This window comes from Myxocyprinus asiaticus, chromosome 39 (assembly GCF_019703515.2).
Source record: "Myxocyprinus asiaticus isolate MX2 ecotype Aquarium Trade chromosome 39, UBuf_Myxa_2, whole genome shotgun sequence".
Taxonomy (NCBI): domain Eukaryota; kingdom Metazoa; phylum Chordata; class Actinopteri; order Cypriniformes; family Catostomidae; genus Myxocyprinus; species Myxocyprinus asiaticus.
Genome location: NC_059382.1, coordinates 17,215,831 through 17,229,098, shown reverse-complemented (window position 1 = coordinate 17,229,098; position 13,268 = coordinate 17,215,831). Strand labels below are relative to the sequence as shown.

Below are 13,268 nucleotides of genomic sequence, written 5' to 3'. Positions count from 1 at the left end.
GCATTTTAACACAGAAAAAGTTACATCAGCTTTAAGCAACCACCTATTAACTACCCCCCCCCCCAAAAAAAACCCACTCAGACCACCTTGGCAATGACATAGCAATGTCCTTGGGACAACTACCCCAAGAATCATGGCACTCACATTTTCCGATTTTTAAAAACAACTTTTTTTTTTTTAATTCAAATTTCTATTTTGATCGTGGTTTTTGATAAACTGGTAACATACTGTGTGCAAACTGTAAATACTGGAAGTAAAGGAAGGCCTGTCTGTTCTGAGAGACTGATCCACACAATACCCAAAAATGTAAAACTAGGAGAAATAGTCACTCACATAAAAGAATGAAACAAACAGATCTTATTTTAGCCATCTGAATGTAGGTGAACTGCAAATGCTTCACATGATTCTCTGGCAGTTCAGAGATGGCAGACCTCGAGTTTGTGCATGTAGAGGGCACCCGGAATTGGATGTGTGTTTGTGCACAGCATGAGAGTGTTGAGCCAGCTGTCTCACAAACACATGCACACATTAGCAGCCCCTTTGACAGACGCATTAATGAAATTTGATACCACACCCCTTAAGATGCCTAGCAGAGCAGGGTCTTTGCACTAAAACTGTGTTTTTGTTTACAGTCATTTGAATGAGGACCTGAGCCATAACACAATCTCAAATATGCACACACAACAAGCAGCAGTCAGGGGCAGAGGGATTTCCACACTCTTTCAAGAGGAAGCTTTAGATTACACATTCATATTCCCTCACCAGTGTAAAGGAGTGGCGGCTGCCACAGTAATCTCTGACTGTGTGTGGCACTAATGCATGCATTATGCATGTAAAGCTTTGTTCAGCTCCTCCTCACGAATCCCTTAATCATGAACAATTACTAAACCACTCACAAAAATGGCATGCAAACTTCACCTCATGCCATTTAACAGAGCAATTCACCCAACAATGAAAATTCTGTCATCATTTACTCACACTCATAATGTTCCAAACTTTGGCCTGTCACGATTATTAAATAACCGTCATTTGTTCTAACCGCGGTTTTTTAGACAACCGCGATTACTAGGCATTCTAATTCCAATCACATTTTAATGCAAAAGTAATGGAATTTTAAGCAAATATACTGTATAAACGCCACGAACGGCACGTTTGTGTGTCATTCAGTTGAACAGAGTCCGCGCATCTCTGAGCCGCACCGCGGAGGTCAACCAGCTCCTGTCCTGAAGAGCGCGTGAAGCGCTCTGATGCACGCGCTGTCCGCAGAGGCTCGCACCAAACTCAAGAAAAAACTAACAAGTACAAACTTTGATAGTGAACGCAAAGTGCTCCGCTTTCACTTTAAACGCTCATGTAATGGCAAATGTTCCTGGTTCAATCATACACGCTGTTAATGACACGCAGTGACTATATCTGTGGAGTGATAAAATTATGAAACGGAATTATTAATAAATAAATTATCATTTTATTTAAAAAATTAAATAAAATGTAAAATTTACCAAAACTGAAGTTGACCAAAAAGAGAGACATATTTTAAGTATTTAGAAATATTTTTATATTGAAAACATTATTTTTCATGTCACTGGTAAGTTTTTAAAGCCTTAAAAGGAAATCATAGTTTATTCCTATTTTATTTTTATTTCAAGTTAAATATGTAAAAATGACTTCTTAAGGTGTATGAAGCACACATGCAGAAAAAAAGCACACCTTAACAAATGACAATTTATATGACAATTAGTCGTGAAAGCCCTTAACGAAACAATTGTCACAGCCCTAAACAGACAATTAATCGACATAATAGCTATTATTTGTTTGAGAATTAATCTTCAGCCAAATTTAATAATTGTGACAGCCCTATCCAAACCCATATGACTTTCTTCAGTGGAACACAAAAAAGATGTTAGGAAAAATGTTTGCCTCATTCACGGCATCTTTTTTCGATTCAATGAAACTGAATGGTGACTGAAGGTAAAGAAAGTCATAATCAAACAAGGGTGAGCAAATAATATATATATTTTTTTTTTTGGGTAAACCATCACTTTAAAACTGAAGTTAAACATCTCAAATGTTTGGCATTTCAATAAGCCCCATTCAGCCTTCCACAATTATATAATAAATCTCAATCTGAGGTCTAGACTAAGGGTGTGCGATATTGACAGAAAATTATATCTCGACATTTTCTGGGATTTTGTCGATAACGATAAGTAGAGGATATTTTGCATCCTTCAAAAATGTGTTTGTAAAAGTCTTATATTGTACTAGCTCGCTTTTGTTAATAGAATATTAACTTTTTTTGCAGAGTGATTCTGCTAAAGTTTGCTGAGTGTGTTTTTGTGCTGGTACCTTGGCTGGTTTAGGCCTACCGTGGACAGATGACTCCTGAAGCTTTTCATATTCTGTGCGGTGGTTAGTTTGTAGATGGTGAAACAAGTTAGTTGTCGAGCTTTGTCTTTAACGGCAACCGATTTCTGACATAGTTTGCAGATTGCCATCTTTTGAGCAACATCCGTCTTTTCAAAGCCAAACCACCTCCATGCGAGTGAGGATGGCACACGTCTAGCAATTAAATCAAACAATGTAGATTGCGAGGTTAGTGGTGTCTGTATTTTGTCTCTTGGCATTGTTTGTTCACTCATTTTTAACTTCAGTCATGCATTTTTAGGCAGTTACACTAGCTTAACTTGTGGTGCGGTGAACATGTACGCCTATACTAGCACACTGCATTCTAATAGGCAATATCACACAGTGAATGTGTGCACTCAATGTGCACGTGCAGTAGTCTATTCTACAAGGCTACATCACGCAGTGAATGCATGGACTCTCAAGGCCTGTTTTTGATTGGTTTTTGCAAAGTAAGTGACATTTTCGATGTCAGCTCGCACCTCATTAAAACAACAATTAAGATATTATTGTAGACGATACATATCGCACACCCCTAGTCTAGACTGACTCTAGGGATGCTTAGGTGACATTCTAAGCCGACGGGTGAAGCTCCTAAAAGCAGCAGAAGGGCCGCTGCCACCTCCGTCTGCCAGTCTACAGATTAAATCCATACTGCTGATGGGATTCCTGCTGACTGGCTGGCGGCAGCTCCAGAGCTCACCAGGGGTTGGCAAAAGCAGCTCCGCTCAAAGAGGAAGAGAGGTGGTCTCCAGAGCCCAGGCCTGCACACACCTGCCACACACTGCTGAACCTTATATGGGTGATAGAATTCAACACAAAGGCAATGTTGAGGATTTAGACATCAGCTAAAGAACATGTTGATAATGCATCTCAATTTACCTGGAAATCATTTTAATTAGAATTAAATCCCAAAGCTAAAGGAGGAAAGATCTTTTAAATAGATACATGCAGCAACGTTATCAAATACAGCCTAGAGCTGGCGGAGACCACATTTTATCTCAACTACAACTGAGTTGACAGCAATATTGGGCTCATATAGGAATATCAGTCTGACCTATGAGCTCACAATGAGAGAGTTAAACTCTTTCTCTTGGACAGCATGACTCCTGTGTCACTGTTGCCATCAGAAAAACCATCCTCCATCATAAATACCCATATTTACGTCATCCCTACACTATGTCTCCAAAAGACCGAGCTGTGCGCTGTTTTTTTCTTTTTTTTTTTTACAATCCCTCACAGGCTTCAATCTGTCATGCGTTCAATGCACAAACACAATGTTCTCTTGTATGAGTGACTCCATTATGACTTTGCAACTAAATATAGCCATTTTTAAGATGTTGTGCAACCATATGACCATGATAAACATCACCTGGAATCCTGACACAGTTTTCTTAAATTAAACAACCACTGCTTGTAGACTTCTACATGTGATAAAGGTTTGAGGCTAAGCTGCAAACAAACGTGCAAATCCATCTTTTTACCTTGTCGTGTAAAAAATAAATACAAAATTTGATATTTGCAAGACAAAAGTACATTTATGACAAAAAAAATGCATACACTGAATATGAAAAGTAGGACAAAGAAAGCAAAACAATGCACAAACATATTTTACGTGACCTAGTAAAGATTGAGAAATTCTGAGAAAAAGAATGGGTTCAAGTATCATTTCTGTACATCCAGAAACTGAGCGATGTATACAGAAAAGCCTGATTAACCTGGATTACACAGATTCCATTCATGCGTTCTTTATGAGAGAAATCTGCCAAAGGAAGAGAGTAGCTGTTGAGGCAGGCGATCAGCTTCTCAGTCTCCATTTCCCCTCTGCTATTGTCCTAATGAATTCCGCAGTAATGCATCAAGCTATCCCCCTGGTATTCTAATAGGAAACTGTCCAGCATTGGTTGGCAACCAAAAAAAGACCATTCACATTCATGCCAGTGAATCAAAGTAGGAAGGGATGTTAACTTTGTTTGATCAATAATGCAGCTTTTGAATAATCAACTCATTTCACTTTTTAACCAACAGTAAACATTTTCTGGCAAAAAAATAAATACACAAAATAATGCATTATTTCATCAAGTGGGATGACTCATGAAATTAAGCCAATAAAAGAATCCAACTGAAAAAACATGTTATGAATCCAATTTGTTTTGAGACACAACACCTTGACATTAACATCCTAAACCCAAACATATACTGCAGACACGGATACATTTCTCACATTTTTGTCAGGATAACAAAAGATTAGCTCCTGCAATCTATATCTTCATTAAGTGCTTGTTCATTGAAAGCCAGGCTACAGCCTGTGTTATGATGGGGTAAACAGTTTTACATATTCAACTCAATTTAATCACTCCCTTCATTACCTCATACCTCTGACCACAGGGCTGATTAAAAGCTCTTATCTGTCCAACTCTTCCATGTTTAAAGGTTAATTATACTCTGTGCAGGACCTCAGGCCGGATTTATCCTAATCTAGCTGTAAAACACTGAATCTGTCTATTCAAACTTAACATTCAAAAAGGTATTTTTTTGGTGATGAGATTAAAACACATCTGGTGTCATACAGTGCATCTAAAACTTTTCTTAGAGTGCCTAAAAGCTCTCTGGAGCTTATTACAATGATGTCAATACTAATAGGATATAAAAGGGATGATGTTTATGGCCAGACTTTGTCTAGCCATTCTGTATTCATCTGCTCATTGATCCCTCGTGACATTGAGCAGTATTCTTTTCATATGTCAAACTCCCTGATAAATCTATACTGTCATTCACCGTGGCCAAACTTTTAATGATGTCTAAGCACTCATGGAGGGGCTCTGATTATGATGATGTCTATCATACATCCACAAACCCATTTTGTGGCATAACGTGCTATAAAATTGCTGCTGTTAGTTCTCATACAGTCAGCTGGACTAGACAGCAAAGTCACCTCTTTGTTAAAGTCGACGCATCTAATTTGTGAAACACTAGCGTCACACACAAAAAAACAAAAAATTTGGCATTACGAGGTTTCACTTTCATTGTATTGGGGAAAAAAGATGCAAAGAACATGAATGGTGACTGAGACTAACATACTGTTTAAAATTTCCTTTTGTGTTCCATGGAAGAAAAACACGAGGGTGAGTAAATGACCATTTTAATTTTATGGTGCACTATCCCTTTAAGTGCATTTTCTATAGTGTGCTATCAAAGTCATGTGTGAGCGAAGAGATCAGGAGGTATGTGAACTTACAGCTCGTCACGTTGCCTCTGTGACAGCACCATTGTGGCGATGAGGATGGGGTGGGGGGGTCAGGTGAAGAGCGTGCAGCAACTGCTGTCTCCCTTGGCAGGAGATCAGAGATAAGGACACAGGGTGTGGCTCTCACGTTGGTGTGCAGATAACACCACTACACTTCTCCTAAAAGGCTTTCTTCAGGAACACCATGCATTGACAGCCTTCAGGCATCTACCAGCCAGACAGTCACTGCATCTGTGGAGGAATGAGACACATTCGTCATTTGATCAGCCTGGAAATGACAAATGATCAAATGGCCCCATTTACATCTGGTTTTTAACATTTAAGGCGCTCCGTTTGAAAAATACATATATAAATCCTAAATGTTTTGAGATTAGTCCATAACAACCACATTTATAGGTGTTCAAAAACAGTAGTGGTTGACAGATATGGGGTTTTTTAATGGCCGATGCCGATATCCAGAGGGCAGGGTGGCTGATCGGATGATACAATGCCGATATCTCACACAATTTAATATAGTAAATATCATAAAAATAAAATTGTTAAAAACATTTTTTTTTTAAATCACTAAATTCTTATTTAGCACTATATTTACTCAATTTCACACAAAACTAACTTTGTAAAAAATAATTTAAAAAAAATCATATATTTTAAATGGTGCATAGCAGTTTTTTCTAATTTCTGTTTAATCAAATTTTAGTAATTTATCTGCACATGAAGAAATTGTTAATATATATTAGGAAAAAGGAAATAACAGTACACACAGTAGTCCAGCAACCATGGATGGCATGTCCACGTTAGCAATCGCATTTTCTCCAAAAAAAATTAATAAATAAATAAATAAATAAATAATACAGAATCAAACTAATTGTACATACAGAGCATAGTGAATAAGACATTTACTTGTAGCACATATGAAGCACTTTTACTTTGAAGTTGCCCTCACGACCATCATGATTTGTGAATCAGATCCTGAAGTTTTAAATCTGGCTGATGGAATACGAGCTTCAGAGGAGGTATTAGATGAGCGCTCGACGGGACGAAAAAGCTGGATTTTCATGAATCACATCTGTTTAAATGAGGCATCTGCATATTTGCAAACGGTTTATAATAGAAGTTTTTATATTTGCCTTTTTATCATTAGAAAAGGAAGTTAAGTGACAGGTGAGGCTGATAGAATACGTGCTTTAGAGGTAAATAAATGAGAGCTACTCAAGATGCTGGATCTGCTCAAGTTTTGTGAGGTTTGCTTATTACATCTGTTTAAATGAGAGATCTGCATATTTGAAAACGGTATATGATATTAGTTTTTATTGATATTATCATTAGACAAAAGTTAAAAGTTACAGGGAACTGTTGAGGAGAGAGAGGGAGAATGAAACAGGCGAGCACTTTAACATTATGAGCTCAAACGCGTCTGCTGCGGCTCTGATATGCGGACTGTTTAAACGAGACTGTGTTGCACACCGGTCTATTATTGTAGTAACACAATGGCACGTAACAACAAAATAAACGTGACTGGTCATCTCATGCAAGCAGGAGATTTTCAGCACCCTCAAGAAACAAATCGGCCAATGCCGATAATTTAAAAAGTCAGAATATCGGCCAATTTATCGGCCTCCTGTATTATATCGGTCAACCACTAAAAAACACACTTATGCCCGACTACTCACCTGCCAATCAATGACTGCGATGAAACAAGTGTTTTAAACTTTGCCGGTGCATCTAATCAGATCAACCGAGATGGATCCTTGTACCATGTGTAAACAGGACCTCATACACAGTCAAAAACAGACCTCGCGGTCAGAATCAGAATGCAAATAAAAACAGCCTAAATGAGTAGCGGTCATACAGGCCCAAAGAAAAATGCAACAGTGAATAAATAACACTGACCCTGTTCCCCCTCTGACAGTGGCTTTGGGGGACAACAAATTTCATGAGGTGTTCCATCTGCTCTATTTCCCCCAACACACATTTCACTCTAGCCTGCATTCAGTCCACTATCTGCAGCCATGTGGAGCATTTTGTTCTGGTATCTTGCTGCCCCTGTCGGGAACTCTGAACACGTGTAACAGGGACCAATGACCCAGATTTTAGCATCAACCTACTTCTGCACTACATTGAGATACACAGCTTGACAACAACAAGAGTCTCTTTGGGTAGCTGTATGATATATGACTCTCTACTGTTTAGTAAAGCACTGAATTAATCCAGCCATTAGATTCCGTTCTCTCCAATATAGGACTGGTGGCGCAAGAAACAGTACAAGCTTCTTAGTTAGACTTGTATTGAAGTCCAGTTAGTGCCCTACACAGAACAACTATGGTATTACTCAAGACGAACAGGAGGTCATCACACTGCACTCACAAATATTTAAAATTTTTACCTGCACATAAATCTGATAAGTTTACACTAAGCCACAAAGAGAGGCATATGTGGAACAAAGAAACAATTGAGATGGAACTGAAACAGAGTATTATTGATCTAAGAATGCAGGCGTCAACAATAAGGATGGTCCAATGGCTCAGGCCCAGTATGAGAGCGTTATGGACCAATTCATGGGAAAGTTGACCGAAAAATGAAAATTCTCTCAAATTACTCACCCTATTGCCATCACAGATGTGGATGACTTTCTTCTGCAGAACACAAACGAAGATTTTTTAGTTGAATATCTAGGCTCTGAAGGTCTATAAAATGCAAGTGGATGGTGATCAGCACTTTAACCATCTGGGGTCTGAGGGTGTTTTGGGCCCTAGAGAAGTTTTGACAAGCCTTGACATTTGTGCTTTTTTCAGTTGCTTAAAAACATATTAATGGCTAAAGTCTGATAACACTGTATTCAGCACAAAGTGGGCTACAATAATATGTGAACAACGTGTACATGTTTGTATTTTTGAGAAAATAACGTTTATGCGTGGTCTTTGAAAAAACAACATTAAGTCACTGAAATAAGTCCATATAATACATACTAAACATTTGTTCACAAGACTTTTGAGAACTGGATCTTGTAGCCTAGAGTTTTTGCTATAAAATGATGTGAAAACCATCCTGATCACTCATTCTTACAAAACAATATAGTCATTTAACTTTTGTAAGACACTTTTAGTGTTAGAAAGGCCATATGCGAGGAGGCGTGGATGATCATGAATACTGATGTGATTCACACCTGAGACAAAGACCCCTCCCCTGAGAGAGAATGAATGTGAGGAGACTTAATGATTGAATGTATTATCTGACTATACATTTTCTTTACATAAAGACTTTACTTAAAAACTTTAGACCTACACTACCTTTTAAAGGTTTTTAGATCTGTAAGATTTTTTTAATGTTTTTAAAAGAAGTGTCTTCTGCTCACCAAGGCTGCATTTATTTGATCCAAAATACAGCAAAAACAGTGATATTGTGAAATATTTTTACAATTTAAAATAACTTTTCTATTTGAATATATTGTCAAATGCAATTTATTCCTGTGATCAAAGCTGAATTTTCAGCATCATTACTGCAGTCTTCAGTGTCACATGATCATTCAGAAATCATTCTAATATGCTGATTTTCTAAAATGGGCATATTTACAGCACATTTTACACATTTACACCCAAACAGATATTTGCAAGCACAAGCTTCATTGATGATAATGAGGCAGCATAAACACTAGATAAAATATAATCTAAACATTCATATTATTTTTATATCATATTACATATCATATTTATATCATACAGCATACAATTTAAATACCTGCTTTAGCCAAAACATTTAAATGTAACTAAAACTTGCCTATTAGGACATATTTCAAATTTAAATACTTTGAATACTGGTTGGCAAGTCTGGAAATAGTCCAACTAGTAAAATATGTACATGTTTATATAAAATAGCATGTCAACTAATGTAAGTAAAACTAAATAACTTTCTCATCCGAAATTGTATCCTCGGCTGGATAAAATCGCTCTTCAAAATGTAAACATTCATAGTCGGATTCCTGCTCTTCTTCTGAGGAAAATGTGAACTCTTCGTCACTATCCAGGACCATCTGTAGAGCTTCCTCACCTGTGTAGCGTGCCATCTTCCAAACACGCGCAGGAAAGTGAATGACTCTGATGATGAAACTAGATGTTTCTTAAGGAATTGCTGTGGGGGTGTTACCATTTGCATATCTGCATAGACCGCCTCAGCACATTACCGTATGAATAGCGCACTCTGCTGGTGGGTGTGATCACATTAGCGATATTGAGCTGAGCCAGAAGAAACTGTACATCGCTTTGTTTCATACAGATTACATTGTAGAAGAATATTAGTTTTAAATTTGAATGGTTTTATTTAAAAGTAGACATTTTAAGCTTTCTTTAGACATATGTTTCATGTTTGTGTGATAAGTATTCGCAGAGTTTCAGTTCATTTTTGTGACGTGTTTCAGAAAGATGCTCGCGGAGACGGCTGAAAGAGACCCTGTTTATTTTATTTATTTTACAAAAGCACAAGGTTTTGTTGTTATTGTGAGTGTACACAAATAAAAGTAGACCCTTTATAGTTTCTAATGATGTCTTACACTTATCTGTATGCCCAAAAATGACGGAGTACTTTGTTGTTTCCGTTGTTATGCGGAAAAAATACAGCAGGACGCGCAGAATATAATTCATTCAACTCCAGTGGTTAAATTAATGTCTTCTAAACAGGGCTGTCATGATTACTCGATTTAATTTGATTGCTCAATTAAAAACATTCCTCGATTACAAAATTGTTTTTTACATTTTAAAGTTAAATGCTTCAATCTGGTGCACTTTGAGAGCAAAATTAAGAGGCTAGATTTATGAAGAACTCTGTGCTCTAGTAAACAATTTTGTGCTCTTGTAGTAATTTAATCATAAACACATTGGTTGTATAGAGATGAATTGTGATGACATGGCAAAAAAAGCATAAACAAGACGGAGTTTAATGCAGTTCACAAATGGTCAAAACACAAAATCGACTAGAGCATACATTTGAGCCAGGGCTCGACATTAAGCATTGTCATGTGCTTGTCCTCCGGACAAGTAAATTGGTCACTCACTTGATGGTACCTGTTTACTTACATTACAAGGAGCTACAGAGCTTCTACATTTTTTTTCTAAAAATCTTAATTTGTGTTCTGCTGAAGAAAGACAGTCATACACATCTGGGATGGCATCAGAGTAAGTGAATAATGGGAGAATTTTTATTTTTGGGTGAACTATTCCTTTAAACTTCCATATGACATACTACTAAGATTTACTGACACTACTAGCATGATTTTTTGTAAAGCTGCTTTACAACGATGTGTATTGTAAAAAGTGCAATACAAATAAAAATGACATGGCTTGAAAATTTTTGGGAAGATATGGGGTGAACATTTCTTTAGTGCTAGCTCAAGTAAGAGCAGGGGAGTCATTACACTGATAAGTAAAAATCTACAATTCAAATCTCTCAAACAGATGAATGAAATTTGGAAGAGTCATTATTGTTTTAGCAGAAATTCAGGGGCAAAGGCTGATTTTGTCTAATATTTACACACCTAATGTTGATAAGGGCTTTTTTTATAGAACTTCAAGGGATGTTGCAAGCCGCTGGCACCCCTCGTGATATAATATTGGAAGGAGACTTTAATCTTTTGATGGACTCAGTTCTTGATCATAGTGAAGCAAAAGTGTGTAGAGCAACATTGGCACTTTACAAATGTGTAAAAAATCTTGGTCTTACAGATATTTGGAGACTTTTGAATCCATCTGGTAGGGACTACACATTTTTTTCCATCAGTCCATAAGATTTACTCTAGAATAGATATTTTTTTCTGATATCAACATCCCCCATTTCATCTGTTGTTGATTGCTCAATTGGAAACATCTTAGTCTCAGATCACACCCTGGTGAGTTTAGAGATGTTGCCACATTCCAACAAATGTTAAAGGCTGAAATCAATGTTTATATGGAGGCTAACTGGTACTCAGTATCCTCTGTGGGCGTGGCTTGGGAGGCACTTAAGGTGTTTCTTAGGGGTCGGATCATACAGTATCCCTCATTCATCAAAAAATCCAAAGCACGAGAACTCGTGGAGTTCTGCTGAGGCAGAGCTGAAGCGCTGAATGTCGTCTGATGGCCACAGAGAATTGACCTGATTGAAAAACAGATATAATACTATTTTGTCACAGAATGTGGAGTTTTGGCTATTCAGGGAAAGACAGTCATACTTTGAGTCGGGGACAAAGCAGGGAAGCATTTGGCTAGATATATAATTCAGAGAGAGTCTTTTTCTGCCATTCCCTCAGTGAAATCTGCTGGTGGTGAAATATTTACCACGGCCATCAAGATGGGGGGGGGGGATTTTTCCCCTTTTTCTCCCAATTTTGAATGCCCAATTCCCAATGCGCTCTAAGTCCTCATGGTGGCGTAGTGATTCGCCTCAGTCCGGATGGCGGAGGACGAATCCCAGTTGCCTCCGCGTCTGAGACAGTCAACCCATGCATCTTATCACGTGGCTTGTTGAGCGCGTTGCCACGGAGACATAGCGCGTGTGGAGGCTTCACGCCATCCACCGCGGCATCCACGCCCAACTCACCACGCGCCCCACCGAGAACAAACCACATTATAGCGATCACGAGGAGGTTACCCCATGTGACCTCTACCCTCCCTAGCAACCGGGCCAATTTGGTTGCTTAGGAGACCTGGCTGGAGTCACTCAGCACGCCCTGGGATTCGAACTAGCGAACTCCAGGGGTGGTAGCCAGCGTATTTTACCACTGAGCTACCCAGGCCCAGTATTAATAATGCTTTTAAAGAATTCTATCTTGACCTTTATAGTTAAGGTTTTGGAAATATATAGGTTTAGAAATACTTTTATTGAATGAATTAAGTTACTTAATAGACACCCGGTAGCGGCGGTACAAACAAATGGATTAATTTCAGATTATTTTACTCTGGATAGGGGCACCCGGCAGGGTTGCCCTATTTCCCAATTAGTCTTCTGTCTTGCCCTGGAAACATTAGCAGCCACGATAAGAAAGGAGGATGATTTTCCAAGGGTGTGGCACATAAGCTTCTGCTTAACACAGATAGTATTTTAGTATTCGTCTCCGACCCCACTAGATCTATGCCTTACCTCCACAGAATTATTAATTCCTTTAAGTTCTTGGGATACAGAGTTAATTGGTCTAAATCTGAAGCTTTGGCTCTGACAGTGTACTGCCCAGTAACAGCTTTTCAGCCGGGCACCTTTCAGTGGCCTAAACAGGGCATTAAATATTTGAGCATTTTATTTCCAGCAAATTTGTGTGATTTAGTTAAGATTTACTTAATAAAAACCACTTAATAAAAAGGTTTGAGCGATGTGGACAGGTGGGCTTCATTAAATTTATCTATGATTGGGAAGGTTAATGTTATTAAAATGAATTGTATTCCAAAATTCAGCTACCTGCTACAGTCTCTCCCTGTAGATGTCCCCCTCTCTTATTTCAAGCAATTTGATAGCATAGCGAAGACCTTCATTTGGAATGGTAAACGTCCCAGATTACATTTCAACAAATTACATAAACTGTCATGAAAAACAGTCATATTTTCTGAGACATATTAGATGTCTGTAAAAATAAAATCATCTTTGTGGGCCAGTTAAAAGTACT

At 38.0% G+C, this 13,268-nt stretch overlaps 1 protein-coding gene across 2 annotated transcripts in view; it reads right to left on the bottom strand.

Moving 5' to 3' along the window:
• The window catches only part of LOC127430281 (lissencephaly-1 homolog A), a 55,832-nt gene that overhangs the window by 38,435 nt on the left and 4,129 nt on the right, over positions 1 to 13,268 (bottom strand). For both annotated transcript variants that reach the window (XM_051679985.1, XM_051679987.1), the window contains one exon: positions 5,639 to 5,878. In XM_051679985.1, the coding sequence (XP_051535945.1) occupies positions 5,639 to 5,670 (32 nt within the window). In that variant the 5' untranslated portion in view covers positions 5,671 to 5,878. The remainder of the gene's footprint in view (positions 1 to 5,638; positions 5,879 to 13,268) is intronic.